The sequence below is a fragment of the Hydra viridissima genome, unplaced genomic scaffold (genome assembly GCF_058129835.1).
Source record: "Hydra viridissima isolate aposymbiotic clone 2 unplaced genomic scaffold, HvirCarnegie_v1 scaffold_15, whole genome shotgun sequence".
In the NCBI taxonomy this organism is placed as follows: domain Eukaryota; kingdom Metazoa; phylum Cnidaria; class Hydrozoa; order Anthoathecata; family Hydridae; genus Hydra; species Hydra viridissima.
In genome coordinates this window covers 7,899,175-7,922,586 of record NW_028324314.1, presented here as the reverse complement: position 1 = coordinate 7,922,586, position 23,412 = coordinate 7,899,175, and the positions used below count along the sequence as shown (strand labels likewise).

The 23,412-nt window shown below is 29.1% G+C and overlaps 3 protein-coding genes across 4 annotated transcripts; all 3 read left to right on the top strand.

Annotated features, from left to right (window-relative positions):
* The first annotated feature begins 1,670 nt into the window (after positions 1–1,670).
* Positions 1,671–7,176, top strand: LOC149878470 (uncharacterized). 2 transcript variants are annotated; one of them, XM_090073363.1, is made up of 4 exons: positions 1,671–1,709; positions 1,945–3,275; positions 5,290–6,562; positions 6,668–7,176. In XM_090073363.1, the coding sequence occupies exons 2-4, from the start codon at positions 2,405–2,407 to the stop codon at positions 6,972–6,974; spliced, it is 2,451 nt and encodes an 816-aa protein (XP_089929489.1). In that variant the 5' UTR covers positions 1,671–1,709; positions 1,945–2,404; the 3' UTR covers positions 6,975–7,176. The 2 variants fall into 2 exon arrangements, with proteins under 2 accessions (XP_089929489.1, XP_089929490.1); XM_090073364.1 differs by lacking the exons at positions 1,671–1,709; positions 1,945–3,275 and adding an exon at positions 4,203–4,387.
* Positions 7,177–8,363: 1,187 nt separating this feature from the next.
* Positions 8,364–9,575, top strand: LOC149878469 (uncharacterized). Its single transcript, XM_090073227.1, has 2 exons — positions 8,364–8,997; positions 9,235–9,575. The coding sequence occupies exons 1-2, from the start codon at positions 8,393–8,395 to the stop codon at positions 9,539–9,541; spliced, it is 912 nt and encodes a 303-aa protein (XP_089929353.1). The 5' UTR covers positions 8,364–8,392; the 3' UTR covers positions 9,542–9,575.
* A 2,769-nt stretch (positions 9,576–12,344) lies between these two features.
* On the top strand, positions 12,345–22,658 carry LOC145192743 (uncharacterized). Its single transcript, XM_090072940.1, has 12 exons — positions 12,345–12,525; positions 13,189–13,297; positions 15,746–15,960; positions 16,296–16,478; positions 17,144–17,317; positions 17,626–17,715; positions 19,800–19,993; positions 20,224–20,485; positions 20,643–20,963; positions 21,175–21,651; positions 21,872–22,054; positions 22,146–22,658. The coding sequence occupies exons 1-12, from the start codon at positions 12,465–12,467 to the stop codon at positions 22,514–22,516; spliced, it is 2,640 nt and encodes an 879-aa protein (XP_089929066.1). The 5' UTR covers positions 12,345–12,464; the 3' UTR covers positions 22,517–22,658.
* The last annotated feature ends 754 nt before the right edge of the window (positions 22,659–23,412 follow it).

Genomic DNA, 23,412 nt, shown 5'->3' with positions numbered 1-23,412 from the left:
AAAAATGTCTGAGCACAGCCGCTAAATGTGTTCTTTGTAATAAATTAATACTAAATTTAAAAAATTTTTGAATAAAAAAAATTTTTAGGGGTTGCTCAAGACCCTTAAACATCAGACAAGTCCCTAATATTTTGAAAAAAAAAGTTTTTTAAAACCATATCATGTTGGGTCTCAAAAGAAGTGAAATTTTATAAAAATTTCAAAAATATTAACTATTTTATATAAAAATTACCAGTTCAAATTTTATGAATTAAAAACTATCGTTTTTTAACAAAAAATAAAAAAGTGCATATTTTTAAAGTTTTTTTTAATAAACTTTTTAATTTGTGTTTTTTATAAACTTTTTTTATTATTTTTGAAATTTTTATAAAATTTCACTTCTTTTGAGACCCAACATAATATGGTTTTAAAAAACTTTTTTTTTCAAAATATTAGGGACTCGTCTGATGTTTAAGGGTCTTGAGCGACCCCTAAAAATTTTTTTTATTCAAAAATTTTTTAAATTTAGTATTAATTTATTACATAGAACACATTTAGCAGCTGTGATCAGACATTTTTTAAAAAAGTTGTTTTTTGGACATGTCAAATATATATATATATATATATATATATATATATATATATATATATATATATATATATATATATATATATATATATATATATATATATATATATATATATATATATATAAAATCGATTATTAAAAAGTTCATAAATGAAGCTCTGCAATGTTTATTTGTTAAGGAGAGCAAACACGCTTTTAAAGTCAGAGAAAAGCAAAATGCTAAGTGTAAATTTAGAAATTTCTTAAAACCGAATCAACCGCAACATTTTGTTATCGCTCCTTTGAAGATCGTAGAATGTTTGCTTCCTGATCCAATCAAACGATTTGGACTCGTTGCAACAAACATTTCATTTTTTAACTGGGTACCAATAAGATATGGCTTTTGTTCCACATCTTTCGACTTAGAGTGAAAATATTTTGCGGGATTTCAAATCGCTGTTGCACTATGCATATAAAAAAGGTAAGTTAATAGAAAAGGTTTCATCGGCTTATGTTCCTGCTAAGTTGGTTTATTTGCAATAATGACGTGGTTGGGGAGTACTTACGAACTATTTGCTTTGCTATCAATCGTTGAAGGAAATATTAGTATTTCTGTCTACTTGTCGCAGAAAGAAAATATTTATGAATTTGTTTAGTTGTATATGGCTACAAAAAACGCAACTCATTTTGCGTCGTAATTGAAGGGTCAAGATAATTCATGTCTTATGGTTGGTTTATAGAACTTAACTTGTTATCAACATTTTTAGGTTTATTATTAGCGTTTTAAATCAGTTTTTAATCTCTGAAAAAGTTTTAAGTATATGAAAAAACGGTAAAATGTTTTTAAGAAGAAATTTTTGGCTGATTCTCTTTGAACAACAACAAACGGCGCAAAATTTTTTTATATCAAAAAAATTTTTTATAGAATTTGCTTATCATTTTAAAAATACTTTTTCCTTATGTAATGTTTTCTCCTGATGTGACTAAGTAACCAATTTTCTTTTTCTTTTAAGCTATTGTTTTCAGCAGCCATAGTATTAATAATGTAGTTGTAATAATGTAGTCCCTTTTTTTTTTATTTCTGATGTTGGTAATATACGATTAGAGTGATTTTTTTCAGTTTAAAAATGTAAACTGTATATAGAAAAAAGAATTTGTTAAGGTATTTTTGATTTCCTTTTCTTTCCTTTTTTTTTTTTTTTTTTTTTTGATTTTTTGAGAGGAATTGGAAATTTTATTCTATTTAATATAAGCCGGAACACAGAGAGTCCTTTTTCAATTTTTTCTTTTCTTTTTCAACTGTCAAGCTAGTTTATTGTAAAGTATCAATTTATGCTAAAATATTAATTCATGCTTAAATGTTAACTTATGTTAAAATGTTAGCTTTTTATTTCCAGGATCTGCTCTTAAATTTTGCCGATGATGATGTTTGCTTTAAATTGATATCTTTATTTGCTTATAAAATCAAGCATATGGTATATATAACTCTAGTATGTGTGAATATATTAAACTTTATTTATTCAAACTAAAAAAACTTTATTTTGTTTCCTAATACCTCGTTAAACTTTTCCCCTCGTTGAGCTTTTTTTTTTATAAAATATTTATGATCTTAATAAAAAGTCTTTACATGTGGAATAGCTGAAGATTTTAGTAACGTTGTATTGCAGGTATTGCTATCAAGATGATAAGTTACAAAATTATAATCAAAGTTTTCTTCTGTTTTTATACAAAAATGTTAACTTTATTTTTCTTTTACAGCAAGCGAATAATTTCATAAATTCCGAGTGTAATTTTGCTGTGACATTCCTCAATTTACTACATAAAAATTATAATTTCTCGCAATTTGAAGCCACAGTAATGGTTTACACAAGCATGAGTCCTCGGAACAATATTACGGATAATAAGCTGCAGGCAAAAATTTTAGCTTGGGAGCTTAGGAAAGGAGACTTGAGCTCAAAGATTTTAGATAAAAAAAATATATCACGTAAGGTTGTTTTGAATGCTAAAAGCCAATTTAAACCATGTGAACTTTACAATGGTTCATATTTTGGTGGCATCAAGAATAAAAAAAGAGAAAACAATCGAGGCATAACTAAGAGTATTATTCAGTCCTTTACTAACTCAGAACCGAAATTTAGAAAAATGCAATTAAGGCCAAGAGAAAGAGAAGAGAACAATTGCTTTCAGTTTCAAAATCTAAATATAGAAACTCAAGTTACAAACAAAAATTATAAATCAGAAAACGTATTTTTGAATCTTAATTCAAAATGCTTCCTAAACAACTTTAATAAAAACAAACTCTTCGAATCGTCCGAGATACTGAACTCTGAACTTTCAGACGACGTTTTTGAATGGGATAAAAATGATTTTGATATATGTAAAGAGGCTCCTCCGAAGAAAATGAATTCTTCATCTGGAAGTGAAAGTTCCCGGTTGTTTCAAGAATCACAAGTCAACAAATCTCATCCAAAGCATGAATTTTTTCACGAGGACAGCATGCTAAGTGAGTTTCTCATAGAAAACATGAATGCCGTTTCTGCAAGATGTAAAGAACGTCGGGCACGATGTAACAAAACAGACTGTCGACGTGTTGCCTCTTTCTCAACAAATACGTTTTTAAAGAAGCCATTTCAACTCAAAATTCGACCACATTCCTACTCTTACTCAGAATCAATTATGAAGAAAATAAATGAAAGCGATGAGCAAAATGAGCGAACCTTGCCGCAAGGTATGTTTATGTTATATTTTACTTAACAAAAAGAATAATTAATAGGATGTGAATTATCTTTAAACATTTTTTACATATTTGAAAAATAGTTGAAAATTTTACTAAATTTAGCTCAACTTGCATGACTTCTTCACCTTTACTCAGTTCCTTTTTTTACCTTTTAATTTTTTATAGAAAACTTCGAGAAGAACCGCTTAAATCTTTTTTTTTTTTTTTTTTTTTTTTCTTCTTAAAATGTTAAATAAAAAAGAAATTCATTAGCAAATTTCTTGTTTTACACATAAAAAAATCTTTTGCGAATAAAATAGTTTAACAAAAAATTTCTCATGATTAATATTACTTATTTAATAATTAATATTAAAAATTTCTCATGATTATTATTAGTTATTTAATAACTAATATTAAAAACTTCTCATGATTAATATTAGTTATTACTATTAGTTATTACTATTAGTTATGACTGATAATAACAAGAATTAAGATCAAGAGAAATTTTTTGTTAATTCTTATTACTTTTAGTCATAATTACATGCAGTGCAACGTTTTTTTCAAAATTTATTGTAATTAGGCTCGCAGAGGACTTAACGATCAAAACACAGTTTATAATTTTAAATGTCATTTTTGATGGATAAACATTTATTTCTAAAAATTGTTAGCTCTAAATAATGATTGGCATTTCGTATATATCTGGTTCAATTCACCAAATTCATAAAACCAATCTGCGATTCCGTTTTTTAAAAAACGGATATACAATTGCCTTTTTTTAAAATATCAGTTCAACAAGAAATTGTTTGCATTTTCTTTGTTAACGGAAACTGTATGTCGGTTGCTTTAATGACGGAAATTATTTTAATGATTTGTACGAATTTTGTGCATTTAAAAACGGCGTACTGTTTAAAATTATTTATATATGATATTTATTGGTAGCACACTTTGTATTGTTGAGAGAATACTTGTTATGGTGCTGCTTAGTTACTGGTCGTGTTGATAGGTGGTTGGTGATACTGGTGAAAGTTCAATTTAATAAACCTTCATTTAAAAAGTCCGCAAACAATTCTTGTGAATAACGATGTACGCGGTACGTGACTGTAATGGTTTGAGTAAAGATTACGGTACGGAACTTCTTCATTTGCAAAAATTTTCTTACAGGTAAACCGTGCTTAAATAAAGCTCGACGCTAAAATAAGCGAATGCTGCAGTTAAATTCGATTTTAATACGTGTGTCCATTTTTAGGAGCTGGTTATGTAACAACTTCATTTTTAACTTCAGTTTTCTTTGTTTAAATTTTTTTTACAATTTTGTGGTATTTAAGTTTAAAACATTTAAAACTTTATACATTTGTTTGCCCAGTTTTTTAATGATTATAGTTTTCTGCATTTCAGATTTTGTTAAAAATAAAATCTGTTTGTAAAATCTGTTTGTAAAATCTGCAAAATCTGTTCAAACGTTAACAAATGACCTCATAAATTTAAGTACAATCGAACTGGCGTTAAAATCAGATTTTTATTTATTTCTCATTTACTTCTGTGATCAAAACATTTGCTCATAAGAAATTTTACATTTTTAAAAATCCCTATATTGATACATCAAGCATGTAATATCGATTTATTTAACATGTAATATCGTTATATAAAGCATCTAACAGGATATTAAGTTTTAGCTTTGTTACAGCGTTACATAATTAACATTTTTCTTATTGTCTTTGTTTCTTTGAGTTTCTTTGTTTGGAAGAACAATAGTTAATTTCTCGAAATTAAAAAGAGTTGAAAAAAAAAAAAAAAAAAAAAAAAAAAAGAATGAAGCTAGTTTTAACTAGTTGCTATAAAGTTATTTCACTAAAGTAATTTTAGCTTCGTGGACCTGAGTTGTCTTGATTAAAAAAAAAAAAGTTTTTTTCAATGTTTTTGAACAGGAGAATCTTTGGGATTATAATCTGTTTTAAGTAACTATCTTCGATCATTAGTAGAGTAACAGACTAAATTAAACGAACAAAAATTTCTGTTGTTTATTTAGGTGAGCTTAACTACCTACCTATATATCTGCAAAACAAAAACGGTGTTGCAGAAAATTTTGATGATTTTACATATCGAGAAACATCGTCTGCGGCGTCTTCTATTTTATTAAAAAATAAAGAAATCTTTGATCAAGACTTATGCTCAGAAGGTGATAGTAGCTCATTTCGATCTTCTTCTGTTACTGATAGCGAAAATCAGCATTCCAGAGCTCAATTAGGTAAATTGACAGTAATTCGAAGGTGTTCAGCACCGGCTGTTTTAAGTGCAGAAAAATTCCTAACAAAGAAGTTTCAAACAGCCAATGCAGGGGAATCCAACAACCGCCGAAGAAACAATTCTGTCAATGAACAAACTGAAAATGTCCGTTACAAGTTTAACGACTCTTGTAATGATGAAGAAAACCAGTTCAAAGACTTACAAGAGAAGTTTCAATCACTGTTGTTCGACGAATACGCATCTGAAAATTTCAGTTTAAAAAGACCCATCACAACAATCCATAAAAACTCGGCAAACAAATATAATACAGACGAGATCGCCGAAACAAACGTTCCTAACTCAAAAAACAATCCTTACCTGCTAAAAAACTTTTTTAAAAATAAAGAATCAAATAATGAGACAAACCATCAGCCTAAAACAAGGAAGTTAAGCTTACCGGACATGACTTATATTTCTGGGTCAGAGAGAAATGTTGATGATGAGCCTATATCTATGAACTACACATCTAAAGCAAAAAAAAAAAGTTTCAACGATTTTCTTTTATTTAAACGAAAGAGCGCAGATGACACCCACTTTATTAAACGAAAAAGTATTGACAACTCTCATTTCATTAAAAGAAAAAGCACTGATGACTCTCAATTTAGTAAAACAAATAATATCTTAAAAAGATGTACGCTTGATTTTAAAACGCCAGTTGACGAAAAAATAGAGCGTAAAACAAGTTTAACAGAATCGTTTAAGGCTGCGATTCGACGAAACAGCTTGCAAGAAGAACGAAGATTTTCACACGATGAAAATAATAATGACAAAAAATCTAGAAGGGATAGTTTAAAGAAAAATAAAAAAGAAAGGAAACCATCCAATGGATCTACATGCGTAGCTAACGCTATGAATAAAAATCTACCTACAGTAACAATCGATTGCACAGAAAATGTCCCGTCAAGAAAGCATGCAAACATAAAACCGACTCGCCATCATCTATCTCTTGAATTCAATCAGAGCACAATATTTGATTCGACATATGCAAAAAAGAAACAGAATGATAGTTTATATGGGTAACTACTTTTAAACATTTTCAAATCCTATTTATATTTCTAAACTCATATAATCCCTTTAGTTGTTTAATCCATTTGTTTTTGATAATATTTTCTACTTTCTAGTTTTGCAACTCCTGCATTTGAAACTTGGTCAAGCATTAAAGTTAAAAAAAATCAAGACTCTCTTCCGCTGCTTCACGTTGCTGCTTCAGAGGGAAACATTGAACTTTTAAACACTCTCAACAATATAGGGGTTGACATTAACGAGCTTGATGACTCAGGATGGCCAGCTTTACACTATGCTGTTTGCTCAGGAAACTTCCGAGCAGCACAAATTCTAATTGATTATGGGGCCTCAATAAAAGACTACTCTATGAAGGTTACGAATAGTTATTGTGCAAGTATTAGAAACTGCATTCAAACTGCATAGCAAACACTATAGACAACAGCATTTTACAGAGATTACTCATAGAAACCTGAAACGTATTTCAAATACAAGAGTTTTAAATGCAATATAAAAATAAAGATAGATGATATTTAAATAATTTTTCGACAGTTTTCAAATCATAATTTGAAAGCCACTATATGGAAAATGTTATCATGATGCGTTCAATAAATTTCCAATAAACCCATGTTTTTGTTCATATTAATTGTCTTCTAAAATCCGAAAACTCAACAAAATTTTCAGCAAAATAGGATTATGGTCAAATAAGATAAATGTTTGTTTGCGTGTTTCTTCTCAAATGCAAAAGCCTGTCTAATTGAACTTTTATCCGGTTTTTTTTTTTGCTCAAAATTTTGTCGCTCAGACGAAAACGGTCTTTAGTTATATAATAAGAATTGATTTTCATAGAAATATGGAAAAGAAGTGACTTTTAAATGAATGTGGAAGGAGCTAAAAAATAACTCTAAATAAATTCACCAACTTTTATATGGAGCTAATAAAACAAAATTTCGGAGAGTAGGAGTGCGAGATTTGCTACAACAAAAATTTATTATTATTGTTTGGTTTAGTTTTTAAAATGAGTTTAAAAATGATACAAAATTAAGACCTATAAAACCCTTCCTGCCTAAAAAAGACTTTAAAAAAATCTTTATAATTAATTTATCATTAATTTATAATTATTTAATAACCTATTATATATATTTATACCTATTATGTTATATATAAAAAATACTTTATGATTTACAGTTTATTATTCATTTGTAATAAGTTAACATTATATATAAATTTTAAATTCTAAGTCAAGTATGCAACTCAATATATGAAATTTTCAACTTTCAGAAACCTTTAAACCGGCAGTATAGTAAATCATTGTATCGTAACAAACCCCTACTAAATTATTTCATACGAGCAGCGCTTTAATGTTCATCGAATAGTTAGACACACAGTCCATAATTTTAAAACTACCCTCTAGGGTTCTGTTTGAGTGCAGATAAAACATTAAAGTATCACATGCATTTTATTTCATCACTTGGAATGTTATTGTATCACATGGGGTAAAATATGGACTGTCTCGTCTGAAATCTTACTTCTGATCATAGGGTTGCTGAAAGATGAAAGTTTCATCAGAGCAAAATTACCAAACTTCACTACAAAAAGTCTCCACTGTTTTTCAAGCTATTTGAGATATTGCTACAAATTGAAATAATCGACTCCTGAAAAATCCCTGTAAACAGTCACAGAAAAAATTTATTTAATAGACTTCCGTCCGAACAAAACGATAGCAAAGTTTATATTGGACATGCGCGCGTTTTAGTAAATTACATAAGAATGAAATGTTAACTAAAAAAAAAAAATGTTTTTTAAAGTCTTTTTGTGTAAAATCGTTGCATGCGAATTCTAAAATGACGTCAACAACAAAAAAAAAAAGCTTTACAAGCTTCTTTCAGTTTCAAAAAAATCACGAAAGAAAACATAGTGTTGAAACTTTTAATAACGATTCGTCTGAAAATAAAGTTCAATCGAGCGATGGGAATTGTTCAGTGCAAAAAAGTCCCCAAGCGGTACATTCTCAACCGAGTTCGCCCTCCATGACTAATAAGCTGCGAAATACAAAAGGAACAGAAGTTACGACGCCAGATAGGCTCTTAAACATCGCTTATGTATTTAAAATTGCCGTACGTTCACGGAACAGAAATAGTTTAACGGATAGTGGTAGTAGGAGCCCATCAGAAGAAGTAAATAATGAAATGAAATCAAAGTGGGAAAAAATGAGCAAAAAGAAATCAGGAAGTCGAGAATCTATCGATAGCCTTGATAACCATAGTAACCAAATAGTAAAAAACGATAGATCTTATTCAGTCGGGAGTATCGGCTCTTTAAAACGACGTTTAGGCGTAGGCACAATCCAGTATCGATCGGCTTCTCTTTCTCTCAATTTCTACAAAAGGAATTTATTAGGAGAGGAGAAGTCTTCGAACATCATAGATTCAAACTCAATCGACAACAGGTAAAAATAGATTTGCTTGCGGTTTCTTATCTCTTTTGTTGCAGGATGGATAATTTCGTTAAGCATTTGATAAGAAAATTGCTTTTTTCCTCTTAAAGACAATAATTTCCTCTGAGGAAAAATCATATTGTTTTATTCTATTTTATTTTATTATTTCTTTTACGTACAAGCGCTTCAGCGCAGTGTTTTTTTTTTTTTAAGGAAATTTGTTTTATAGTAAAGGTTTATATTCTTCAGACTTCCGTCAACTCCGTTCCGTTTGTGGTCGAAGTTAAATCGTAAAGAGTCTAGTTCTTCAAGCCCGCTGCTACATGTCGCTGCCTCTGATGGTAATTTGGAACTTTTAAAAACGTTGTGCGATATCGGTGTCGATCTCAACGAAGAAGATGCTGCTGGATGGCCTGCCCTACACTATGCTATCTGCTCCGGAAATTTTGAAGCGGCCCACTTCCTAATCAATAAAGGAGCGTCTATAAAAATATATTCAAACCAAATTATTGATGAATTTTATACGAATAAACAAAATCATTTTCAAATTAAGTAATCTACACTTATTTTAAAAGAATGTATAACAATTAAATACAAAAAGATTTGAATGTAAAGTCCTCAAAATCTAAATGAACTAGGTATTATTAACTTATAAAGCTTCTCCACGTTGAAAAAATTAAAAGAAGATAATAGTTAAGATATTTACTGTATATATTTAAAACTTTTGTGTTTTTAAAAAGATAAACCCATAATGATTATATTAAAACTCTTCATAGAAATATTTTCTTCTTGCAAAAGTTAAAACACAGAGAAAGTACAAAAATAGTCTTATATCTGTAGCGTAATTTTCATTTGCGTACAGTTACCCAGAAGAGAGAAAAAAGTCAAAACTGGTTAAACATGTTATATGTTATAGAATAAAAAAAAGTTTATTGAGGTCAAGATATTCAAGTCTTGTGGATACTCAAAACAATGTTTTAAGTATTATCCAAAATCTAATTATAGCTTCCACTTCCACCGCAGTAAAATATATTGAGATCATTACCAAAAGCTCTTCTGGTCGTGTTGCAATTTTATTGGTCAGTTTTTCTTTAAAACACGTTTAAAAGGCTTTCTTCCTCAGTTCAATATAATTCTTTTGTTCAACCGTTCTTGCGTAATAGAGTTTGATATTCATTTTGTATCCAATGTGCAAGATGTATTTCAAACATAGTATCTAGCAACGATGGGTGGACAGGCCTAAGCTCAATACTAGACCTGATTAGTCCAACTTTATGTTTTGTTCAGACAACCAATTCATGCAGATTCTTTAACTCAGACAATAAAATTTGTTCTGGATGAGTCTCTTAATAGACTCCTGACACATGACAGAGCCAATGATACATAATGATTTCCATCAGCCAACAATCCTGTTACTATCGCTTTATAATTATACAAATAAAACAACAAAGTTGTATAACTTTTTCCTGATTCATGACATTCTTTTCAACCTGGACCTATAGTAGCATCTGTTCCTCCCTGCAGTAACATCTATTCTTTTTACTGTTGTCTCTTTTTTTAAGCATCTTTATTTTAATAAGCCTTGTGCATGATATTTGGTTTCTCAGGTATTTAGCTTTAATTTAGTTTTAAATTCGTTTTCAGTACAGCTAATCATTCAAAAGTTCTCCAATCAAGGACAGTCTTTCATTTCTGAAATCAAAATTGTATAAAGGTGAGGTTCAATTGCAATGTAATTGTCCTAATTCTTGGATTTTAAGCATTAAATATTTTCTTCTCATTTTTTAAAATGTTTTTAATATTGTTTTTATATGAGTATGGAATATTTTATTATAAAATTTGACAACTTTCTCTATATTTCCATACCTCCAAAGTTCTCTAAAATTTGACAACTGCACATTTCATCGTCAAATTAGATAATTAATAAGGACATTAATGCATTAAGGAGATATCAAAACCTGTTATTGATCATTCTTTATGACGCATTTACAAGTTTTTTAATGATTGCTGCTAAGTAATTTTCAATTTTTCTGAGTAATATTACATAGCTATAATTTTAATATTAAGAAATAATCCATATATGGAATACACCAAAACGCCGATGTCTAATTTCAAGATGCCATGTTTAGCTTTCTCTTGACAATAGAAAGCTAAACACGACTTCTATATCAGTCTTTTAAGATAAATCGAAATTTCTGAAGTTTGTTAAACTAGAAGTCTTTATGAATTTAAAACAGCAAAGGTTTTAGTGACACAAATTCATATTCATACTTAATTTGTTTTTTTGAAAAATAAGTTTAAGAATTAAATCGAGTCGCAGTTAAATTCTTACATTTCTGATAAGCAGTTAAATTTCTGATAATTCTTACATTTCTGCGCGATGTCTTGAAGAGTTAAAGCAAAATAATATAAAGTATTAAAAAAAAAAAAAACATGCGCGAGGCATCGCAACTTTTTTTTTCTGGAATCTTATTACGTTGTATCTCTAAATGTATGAATCATTTTAAACTCGATTTATTCTAAATGACTGGTATTTTTACTTTATTCTTTGTCATTCGTTATTGACGGAAAAACAAAACAAAAATGTTTAGTTCCAAAGTATATGTTTTGGAACTTCCACATAAAAATCATACGTCATATTTTTATTTCCAATCTTTTTTTACTTTTTAGAAAGGATGGTAAAAGGAATGAAAATCTTTTCTTTTTTTTTTTTTTATCAAACGTATACTCACTTTTATTTATCTGCTTTTAAGAAGAATAAAACTGAATGGTCTTCTTTTTTTTTTTTAAAAAAAGGTTTTTTTGCTGTTGATTTCTTCTTCGGAGCTTTAGTGTAACGTTTCACTCAGGGAGTGCAATGTTTCGCCAAGGAGTACAGTGTTGTACAGTGTTTCACCCAGAGTTATGAAAAAATGTGTTTAAAACGTATTTTACAAATAACTTCCCGTGTCTAAAAGGTGTCTTTTTTACAGAAATAAACATCTCATTTTATGTAAATTTTTTGTATTCTTGTATCAAACTTAAATTTTAGGCTGAAGGGAATTTAATGTACAAAGTTCTCTTCCATTTTGCAACAACATGCGAACAAAAATGTTACAATTTTTTTACAAAAAAAATTGTTCCATTCTTGTTCGCATGTTGTAGGTAAAACTTTCACGGTTATGTGAAATCCCTTTCAGCAACTTTGTGCGAATATTATTCTTTTACCTTGTGCATAAGCGGTAAATGAAAATGGCATTGTTCTTGCTGGATCTAACTTGGACAGCTGCAAAAACTGTTTTTTTTTATCGATGTAAAACTCATCAACAAACGCGGTATAATTGAGTAAGGATTAATATTTTTACACCTGTAAACGAATCCAGATATTTACTTAATGGTCTTTTTACTTATAAAAGTAGAGCTGCTTCTTATGATCTTTTAAGCATAAAATTGGTAATTAATTCATGTAAATTTATTGAGGGAGTTTTATTCAATAAATTATGAGTTGGAAGAGTTTAATTGCTTTATTAGCAATTGGATCAACGCTAAGTGAAGTTTCAGGTAAGTGAAGTTACAACGCTAAGTGAAGTTTCAGCTTTCAATCACTTTAATGAGACAAGAAAAATGTGTATCATTTACAAACCACAGTGAAAATTGTTTTTTTATTGCTAAAAACTATTAATGGTTATATGCGAAAAAAAAATCTTCTCTAGGATGATGTGGAACTAGGATGATGTGTTACTTATTTATTCTAATATGGATTTGATTATTGATAGAATTTTTTTTAGCAAACCTTGGAAACGGGTTTGAAAGAAGCTCTTTTTTAAAAAGTTTTAACATCCGGGTATAAAGTTGCTCTTTTACTAATAAAAAAAATAATTCAGTATCATAGTGGAGAAACTTTAAAGCTAAAGAAATTCCAAAAGTTGTTTATTTAAAAATTAATGATAAAAATGAATTTTATTTCTAAAAATCTGTTTTGTTTTCATGAGAGCTTTGCCATAATCTTAACAAGTCACAAATTTATTAAAAGTCTAATAGTGCAATCATCAAAGTTTGGCAGTGGAGCACTTGTGTTTTTTGTAAAAATTTGTTTCAAATCAATTGATAATCTGCATTTGTCATTTTAAGTCATTAGTAACTAATGACTTACACCAAGGTCAAGTTGCACCAAGCTCCAATATACATATATACATATACATAAAATGTTTTTTGACTCCTTAGGTTCTACTTACCAAAAGGTCGGTTGCTTTTCAGAAAACCCTGATGCTAAACTTCTATTTAACCTTAGAGATAAAATTGATTGGGTGAATTTCTCTTCATTTGTTAAAAGGTCAGTATCTTTCTTCTACCAATTAGTTATTTAAAAGTAGGCGCTACTCCACTTTCTCCCCCCCTCCTCCCCCCCCCCTAATTTTATGATTGATTTTCTGATAGAGAATTTTATGCTGATTAAGAATCATATAAAAACATGGGTCTCAAAATCAACGTTGAAAACAAAATCCACCGTAAAGATAGTGAATTCAAGATGGCGAATATTAGCAATTTGTGGTATATTTTTGCACTTTCAACTTCAGATTAGAGCACTTTCGGCGCTACTCGACTTTCTCCCCCCCCCCCCCCCCCCCCTAATTTTATGATTGATTCTGATAGAGAATTTTATGCTGATTCAGAAAAATATAAAAACATAGACCTGAAAATCAACGGAAAGTGCTCTAATTCGAAGTCAAAGTTGTAAAAAATCCCACTAAAAACCCTAATATTCGCCATTTTGAAAATAATAAGTTAATGAACTTTTAGCTGACAAAAGCAATACATTAATAGCATGGTTTTTACGTTAAAAAAGTCGTTAAAGTATGTTTATCTTGCGCAATTTTTTGTGGCAATGAAAATAGCCGTTTTTTGATTATTAGAGAATAAACTATTTTGCAAGTAATGTACTTTTGTAATAAATTTTAAAAAAGAATTCAACAGTTTTTTTTCCTAAAAGAAGAACTTTTGAAACTCAGTTCATAGTTGTTCTATCACATGTAAAATTTAGAAAATGTAACCTTCAAACCGTTTTTTTTTATAAAAAAAACCAGCGTACGATACAATAATAACTATTCATCAATTTTTCTACATTCTCAAATTCTACTTTCAACCTTTATTTGAAATCTTCTATTAATTTCATTTCCTTATAACACTTTCGTTACCATACTTTAAAATAAAAATGCTAAGGCTTATGGAAACCAGGTCTGTTTATTGCGCAATGTAACGGTAATTAATTTTCGTTAAAAATGAAAGCGTTTTAAAAAAAAAAGGCGAATATTAGGGTTTTTAATGGGATTTTTTACAACTTTGACTTCGAATTAGAGCACTTTCCGTTGATTTTCAAGTCTATGTTTTTATATTTTTCTGAATCAGCATAAAATTCTCTATCAGAATCAATCATAAAATTAGGGGGGGGGGAGAAAGTCGAGTAGCGCCGCACTTTCCATTGATTTTGAGACCCATGTTTTTATACGATTCTTAATCAGCATAAAATTTCTCTATCAGAATCAATCATAAACAGAGGGGGGGGGGGGGGGGGGGAGAAAGTGTAGTGGCGCCTTTAAATTATATGTGTGGCAATCTATTGCAATCTATAGTGTTGTTGAAGATTTAAGTATTTAAAATTTGATACCATCGAAAAACGTTTACTACATTTTAGCATGATTGTTTATTTCCATTTTATGAGTCATCCAGAATAAAAATGACTGATGTAATAGAAAAAAGCAGTCATCAATATGTACAATTTTCTATAGTTATAGTAATAAGCATATAGTTATAGCAAAGCAGTATGTTATTTAAATCTTTGTTTGTGTTTGTTTGTCAAAAGTAAATTAATAGCACTTTATTATAATGTGAGTTACTTCACTAGCATTCATTAAATGTATTTGCACTTCCTTGATTTCTTTAATAGATCTTGTTGTAGTATTTTAAAACCAATTACATTAATTTTTTTTTTAATGACTCAGATTTTCCAAGCATTTGTCATGCTCATGGAAATATTTTGATATCTCACCTAGTATGTTCCAGTTATCTGGGCTTTTGATTTTCAGTTAACTTACACTTACACTTCCAACAATAATAAAATTTAGTTAGGTTGCTGCTCACAGTTTTCTACAGCAAAAACCACTCCAAAATAGATTTTATCAGTTTTAGGAGTTTTTTTTTTTAGATGTTTGATATTTGTAATTTTCTAGTTTAACATCTTTGCACTGTCTTTGTGGACCCTATTATGTCTTTTTTTGTTTACTTGCTAATAGTTTTCCAATAACAGAAAAAGGTTCAGAATAACAGAAAAAGTTCCACAATCACCTCAGATGGCAAACCTAACATCCATATCCTCTGACACTGAAGACAAGCATGCATAACAAAACTTTTTCTGTTACCTAAATTCTAACTTAATGAATTTCTCTAATTCTTTAGTATACTTGTGCAAGTTTGATATTATATTGGAGTGTTTTTGAAAATTTCATCAAAACTTCACTTGAATTAAAATTTCTTCATTCTCTCTCCAATGGTCTCAGATTTATGATAAGCTTAATGGGATATTTTAAATTTTCTATCCATAACAAATAGTTTAAACAATTTTTGGCACAACTGTAACATAAACTTGCCAATACCAAATTTATGGAATAAAGTAACTGTAATTTTTTTTTTGTATTCACTAACTGAGAGTAACAAATTTGTTAAATTTGAATGTTAGAATAAAAAAAACAAAAAAAAAAGCTTAAATTTTTAAAAATGTATCTAGAAATTTGACATCCGTGTGTGAAGAGAAAGCAAAAGCACAAGGCTATTCCCATTTTTCAATTCGCTTTTATGGTATTTGCTATGGGTTTATAAATTTTCTCAGCAATGCTAGAACAACCAAAAGCAATTGCATTAACACTTCATATAAAGCATGTGATGACTTATCTAATGTTGAATGTGTGGGTGCTGATTGGAGTGAATATGTTTATTTAGTTGGTAAGTAATAATTAAGAAATACTATTAAATTTCTTTTTTGATGTTCATATATGGCCAAAAAACTAAGTTTTTCTGAAAAATAGCTCTATTCATAATAATCAAAAAATTAAGTGATGTGAATATTCACTTTCTAGTTAACTTCTGTCTACAGTTTTGTTAAGTCCACAATATTATTAGTAAACAGCCTGCATTTAGTAAGCATCTCCTTTTCAAAAATTACTCTTACACCCTAACACTGTTTCTGTGCCTGTATCCTTACTTTTTAGAATTAAGTTTGAAAATAGGATAACCTAGAAGCAGATAACTTACCTGTACCTAACTGGAACTATGTTTAGGTCAAAATGGCGGTTATAGTGAATGGAGTGATTGGGGAACATGCAGTGTTACATGTGGCAGTGGATTTGTGCAAAGAAGAAGGGAATGTGATAATCCTGTTAAGCTAGGTAATGGAAACCCATGCACTGTTCTTGGGCCAAATACTGAAACAAGTGTTTGTACAAGATCATCATGTGTGAAAGGTAAGCAGAGTTTATCTTTTTACTGCAGTATTTTTGCTATATTCTTGGTACATCAGGAATGTTTGATAACTTTTACAAGGGTAATTAAATGAAACTTTTGTTTTCTTGAGATGTACTAAGGTATGTAAGTAAGTTATTAAGGTATGTGATATAATAATGTCAATCAATTGAGTATGAGTGTTACATATATAAATTTAACATAAATTTTACATATATAAGTTTTATGTAAATAAATTGGTTTTTGTTAAAAGAGTATAAGTTTATTGAATTTTTGAAATTGATATTTATGATTTGTGAATAGTTATTAATGATTTCTGTTTCTATGCTTTTTTTAAATTTTATGTCCAAAAAAAAAACAATAAAAAAACAAAAATAAAAAAAAGGCAATTTGCAAAAGATATTTTACCTACAAGTATTATAATTAAAATAGTGGCTTCTTTAGGTAAACACTTTTTCAATAAAAGCATGAAGTTATTTTCTATGATTCCTTATAATTTGATGGAGAGTCAGGGGAAATTGACATTACAATAAAAATCATCATTAACTATGTTTCATTGAACCATGCATATCATTTTAGTTTTCTTTAGAAAAATCATGCATATGTTTTTAAATGATATATGTATACAATATATATGATGTATATATAAAGTAGTATGTTTTGTTAGAATTGGACGGTGGTTTCAGTGAATGGACAGATTTCAGTACTTGTACTACTACATGTGGAGGAGGCATTCAGACTAGAACTCGTCAATGCAATAATCCGAAACCTGAAAATGGAGGTAAAGATTGTGTTGGATTAAAAGAGGAAAGTCGTGGATGTAAAAATAGTTTTTGTCCTGGTAGGTGTAGTTTTACTTTGAGTTTTTTTTCTTTTAAACTAATGATACATAGTCAGCCAAATTCCTGTGCCAAATTATGCAAACACATATTAAATTATGCAAATACATATTAAATTATGCAAATACATATTCAATTATGGACATTTTCACTAACATATTTTAGAACAGTGTTAGAATGTACAATTTTTTTAAAATTGAATTTATACATATTTAAAATGTAATGAGATAAAATTTAAAAAAGTTTAATGGAAAAAAAAAAAAAGATTGACAATGTTAATAGGCTCAAAAAATTTTAAAATTTTGTTTAGGTGCGGATGGTGTCACTAAGGCTCAAGCACTTGTTGATGATTTTTTAAAAACATTTTATAGTTCATCGAATCCAGGAAAACCTTTATCAGGTAAGAGTAATTCAACTAAATAAATATCAACTCATTTTTCAAACATTTTAAACTATACTACTTCAATTTTGTTGAAATTTGATACAATTACTAAACTTGATGAAATAATCTTTCGGGTAAAATTTGGGCACCCAGTTCAAAGTAGTTCTTGATATACTCAAATTTTAAATAAGATTTACCATTTAAGGCTGATTTACATGATAACTTAAAAAATACATTTCATGAAATCTAAAGATGAGATTTAGAATCAATTTTCTATGGTGAATCCATTTTTAATGAATTCGCCATAGAAAATTAATTCTAATGAAACCTTAAGTTTTTTTGTTTTTTTTTTTATTAGGAAAATAGTTTTTTTTACAAGTAACCAAGTTTCTACATTGCTTAGGAAAGAAGCAAAAATGTCAAAAAAATTTTTAAGCTTCTTTAGAGTAGCTTTAATAGGTGCTCTGTTTTAAAAACAAAAATGGTGTCATCTATGCTTTAGAATATATTCAACTTTTAATAAAAATTTTCAGCAAGGTTATTTGTAACTGAAATGTAATCATTTGGATGTTCAAGAAAGATAAAGTTTCAAAAGAAGTTATATAAATTACACAAGACTTAGATCATTGTTAATTCATTAAGACCAAAATGATATTTTAATGGAGGACAGTCAGGTATCCACAGTATAGATACCTAAATGTTCACCATGTTTGCTTTATTCACTAAAATGCTAAGTTAATTAAAAACTACAAAAATTTAATGAAGCATTTGGTATATTCTGTTGATAATTAGGAGTGATACATCAATGACCTATTTGTTCTACTGTTGACTCTTTGATCATTAAAAAAAATTTTTTTTTGAGTAAAAGAGTCACCAAGAACTTAGTTACACAGATTTCTGTTCACTTAAAATTATGGCTATTCAATTTAATGATTTTCTTGATACTATTTGTAATTTGTTGCATAATTTGATTTCTGGTTCTTATATTTTGAAATAACAAGCTCAATATTTACAACAAACAAAAGCAAATAATGACAATGAAATTGTCATTTCACTGGATAATTTTGCGGATAATAACAGCTTTGTAAATTATAAATTACAGCTTTGTAAATTATTAATTGTATCAAGACTAAATGCCATGAAGATTGAAAATTTTTCAAATGATTGTGTAGGTCAATATACAAGCAAACAAAAAATTTAGAAACTTATGCATGCATCAGGATGAATTTGCTTAAAAGACAATAGACCTTTTTTGTTACCTGCCATGGTAAATCTCCATGTGATGGTATAAAAGCCACATTAAAAAGAGCCACAATAGATTCAAGTCTTCAGAAACCATTAAAAATGCAGGTTGTGGAACCTTTACAATTATTTAATTTTTGTGCATTACTTGCATATCATGCCTATCAATGAATTATGTTCTAGCAACATAGTTTCATCTTTAAAAATTGAACAACATAAAATAAGATAAAAAGACTTTGATTTGATAACTGAAAGATTTTTCAATCTAAAAAGCTAAACCTTTGAATAAACTGTAAAATAATGTTTAAAAATAATGTTTTAAACATTAAAGAAAAGTTTTTAAAACTTTTTTGTAATTTTTTATTTATTTCTTCAAATTCACTGATGTTTAAATATCAGTTACAAATAAATTTGCTGAAAAGTACAGTTGTTAAAAGTTATTTCCTAAGGTGTAAATAGCACCATTGTTTTTGAAAGTTATTTCCTAAGGTGTAAATAGCACCATTGTTTTTGAAAGAGAGCATCTACTAAAGTTAAGAGAAAGAACTAAAAATTTTTTTTTTTTTTGACAATTTGCCTCTTTGCAAAGTTGTGTGCAAACTTGCTTAATCATGAAAAGATGTATTTTGCTAATAATATAATAACTTTAAAGTTTTTAGTAGGCTTTAAAACATTAAAATTGATTCCTCATGAAAAATTGGCTCTAAATGCATAACTTCATTAACTTTGGAATATGGAATTCTTGTGAGCAATACAATGATCTCAATAAATTTATTTATGTTAGTGGCTATTAAAAAACAATTTTTTTGCAGGGGATTTTTAAAAACTTCAATTTCAATGTAAGTTTCTTGATTGTTTAGGTAAATCCTTGAAAGCAATCTTTGAAATTCAAAAAGCTGTTGCAGCTGAGTTTATCTCAGTTGATCCTACATCTCCAAAAAATGTTGAAATTCTTCTGAAAGACTTAGAAGAGTTTTTAGTAACTGCTGCAAAAGGAGGATCAATTGATTTTGCTCGTGTCACTCTAGGGAAATCTTTGTTCAACTTCATGAAAGTAAGTTTCAATATGTCAAAAAGTTAAGTTGCCAAGATTTCTGTTCAGTGCTTGTTTATAAAATAACATTTTTTACTGTATTATTTCAAATCTATTGAAATAATGCAGTAAAAAAGGTTATTTTATAAACAAGCACTGTTTAGGCCTAAAATGAGGTTAAAAGTGGAGCAGTATTTATATTCACTTAATAGAATGAAATGTTCATGTAGAGATATCTCATCTCTCTATAGAAAGAGATCGTTAATGGACTTCCAATTGATGACATTAATAAAGCATCAGAAGGTTATTTGCAAACGATAAAATCAAAAGTTGGAGAAGAGAAATTTTCACAGATTATATCAAGTCAAGGTGCCAGTACTTTGATGTTTGTGATGGATACAACTGGATCTATGTCTGAAGAAATTAATGCTGCAAAAGGAATTGCTAAGGCTATAATTGAAACAACTAGGGAGTTTCCTGTTGATTACATACTTTCCCCATTCAATGATCCTGGTAAATATTGTTAGAGTTTCTTACATTTCATTGTTTTGAAATTAATCACTTAAATGATCACTAAAGATTGATCATTATGGTTGTGTAATAAATTTTTTTTCTTCTCCAATTCGAAGCAAAGTCCAGATATAAATATTTATGTATTTTCTTTGATCAGATGTTGGACCAGTTGTTTATAAAAGTGAAAAACAGCGAGCAGAAGTCATAAATGCAATCACCAGTCTTCCCATATACGGTGGTGGTGATTGTCCTGAGCTAGCATTTGCTGGTATGTTAAATGCTTTTAACACTGGCCCACAATACAGCAGCCCTATGTTTGTTTTTACTGATGCCAGTGCAAAAGACGATTCAAGATCAAACATTGATGCTCTAAAAGCTGCTGCTTCATCTTATTCCTCACCAATTACTTTTTTTGCAAATCTAGATGGGTGTGGGTCGGGAATCGATAGTTTTAAAGAGATTGCATCATACACATCAGGTATATTGCAAGTTTTTATTATTCTTACCCAGTTAGCTTTTTTTTTTGTAATGTGGGTTTTTTTTGTTGCGTTGTTTTATTGCAAATTTGGATATTTCTGCTTTTTTTTCTTGTTATAAAATTGGTTTTGCTGTTTTTATCATATGCTGATTTCTTATAAAACATTAAAGTTTTTTCATATTTTAAAATCAGTAAAATAATTTAATCTTAGGTCAGGTTTTCCCTTTGAAAGATGACAAAGAAATATTAAGTTTTACAGAATATGTGAAAACTAGTTTGCAGCAAGACACGGTAATTGCAGCAGGTGAAACGTCAAAGCGCAGCAAATTTAAAAGGCAAGCTGAGACTACTAGTCATGATTTTGTAGTTGATGATGGCATTGAAAAGATCATTGTATCTATTTCTACAAGTGGCAAAAGTCCAGCTGACCTGGTTCAATTACGCTATGAAAATGGTTTACCAGTGTCACCAACTACAACTACCTCTATGGCCTTGATTTACCAAATATCCAACTCTGAAAAAGGTTTTTTTGGTAAATGGACCATTAACTTCCCATCAAGTGTAGGAGATTACAAATACAGTGTTCAAGCAGTATCACGTGATCCAATTGAGTTTGCTACTTCTTTTGTTTATCAGCAGCATCCCGCAAAGAATAGCCCCGCTTATTTTTTCAGTGATCCTATCAAAGGTTTTTATAAAAATTCAAAGTTTAAACTCGCTGAAAAAAGTTCTATTACTGTTTTCATAATTATAAAATTATTAATCTTTTATCGTCTGTTAACACTAGCAATTTTATAGTTGTGATTACCGTTCTATTATTATTATTATGTTTTCTAATTGCTATTGCAATTGGAGTTATCATCGCTGTTTTTATAGTTTGATAATAATTATTTCTCTTACATTTGTAGGCTATGAAAACGATATAATTATACGATTCGGAGGCGAGAATGTTGAATCAAATTCTCTTAAATGTCAAATTTTGGACTTGAAAGGAAACAACCTTTTAGATTTATCTTTAGTCAAACGAGAAGATGACATGCTTTCTGCCAAGCTTATGCCTCCTAATTCGCCATTCAAAGTGAGATGTTACGGTAGGGTCTTTCTTTTTTTTTTTTTTGATGAAGTAAATTTTTAAAAATGAACCTCGAAAAAAGAACATCGAATGTTTGTTTTATGTTTTAGGTAAGACTAAACACGGTTCTAAATTTGAACGCCTATCTCTCGGGGTTTCAACAGCAAAAACTGCTTTTATGGTTCCCACATATGCCGGATATATGTTTACCGTACGATTATCTAATAATGCCAATGCTCAAATGATGGTGTTCAATTTTGGCGAGGAAGAATCTATTACTTTCAGTGTGAAGGCCAGCCACGGAAGTGTTTCGCCATCTAAGCAAACTTTGACCGTTCGAAAAAACACCTTTATTCAGTTCCAATATAGTGCACCGAGTGATTCCAGATTAGTTGGGACAACAGCTCGAATCACAGTTAGTGCACAACGAGATGTTTCAAAGGAAGAATTTTCGTCAACATTTAGTCTGCTAATTGTTTAACTTTGTTCTGAATTTGTTTCTCGTTTGTATGATCAATGTTTATTGGTAACTCCAAACATTTAAGATCGCTCGAAATGTAAACGCAATTAGTATAAATACGAATGAACTTTAAATCGTTATTAAAGAATATCATGTACCATTATATTGCACCATTATTGCACCATATTATGCACCATTGAAGCCTTTCAATTTTGCAACATCAAATATTTCTTTAACGTTGTTCGTTATGGTACGTCCAGTTTCAGCTTTTTTAAATACGATAAAGCACATATATAATCATAGATAAAATCACTAGTTTGGTTGAATAACACAAACGGACTGGTTGTTTGACTTTTCCTTGTACGGTGTTCTTTTAACATGCATGGTGTTTCTTCTACCTTGTATGGTGTTCTATTTTTCATGCTTATAGTAGACTTCTATAAGTAACTATCCATTTTGTTACAATGTATTTCTGATTCACTATCAGTTCTTAATGATTTATCATTATTCTTTATGACCCACCCATTTCTTAAATTTCATTTTCTTCGGTACGTTCATGTTTCGTTCTTTTTCTTTTTTTTTTTAAAAAAAAATACCTGTTAACTGGCCTCGATTAGTCAGATTTCCAAATCTTTGTAAATATAGCCCTAAAACAAGGACAACGATACAAGGAATAAGTTTGAATGGCGCAGGAACCAACAAAGAAGATAAAATATTGTTAATTCCTAAATAATTTGTTGCACAATTAACCATTAGGTTTGGATTTTTCGGTTTATAACGAATATAGTACAAACTTCTATATCAGTCATTTGAAATAAATTGAATTTAAATAATTTTATATATTTACAAAGTAATAACATTTCAGAAATAAAATTGCTATATCTCGTTTACCTAATTATTTTGCTTCAACCCTTGAA

Coding starts and splice junctions, on each gene's coding strand:
- LOC149878470 (XM_090073363.1), top strand. CDS start 2,405: ATGGTTTACACAAGCATGAGTCCTCGGAACAATATTACGGATAATAAG. Junction 3,276..5,289: donor TGAGCGAACCTTGCCGCAAG/GTATGTTTATGT, acceptor TTGTTTATTTAG/GTGAGCTTAACTACCTACCT. Junction 6,563..6,667: donor CAGAATGATAGTTTATATGG/GTAACTACTTTT, acceptor TCTACTTTCTAG/TTTTGCAACTCCTGCATTTG.
- LOC149878469 (XM_090073227.1), top strand. CDS start 8,393: ATGACGTCAACAACAAAAAAAAAAAGCTTTACAAGCTTCTTTCAGTTT. Junction 8,998..9,234: donor TCAAACTCAATCGACAACAG/GTAAAAATAGAT, acceptor TATATTCTTCAG/ACTTCCGTCAACTCCGTTCC.
- LOC145192743 (XM_090072940.1), top strand. CDS start 12,465: ATGAGTTGGAAGAGTTTAATTGCTTTATTAGCAATTGGATCAACGCTA. Junction 17,716..19,799: donor TCCAGGAAAACCTTTATCAG/GTAAGAGTAATT, acceptor TTGATTGTTTAG/GTAAATCCTTGAAAGCAATC. Junction 19,994..20,223: donor CTTTGTTCAACTTCATGAAA/GTAAGTTTCAAT, acceptor ATCTCTCTATAG/AAAGAGATCGTTAATGGACT.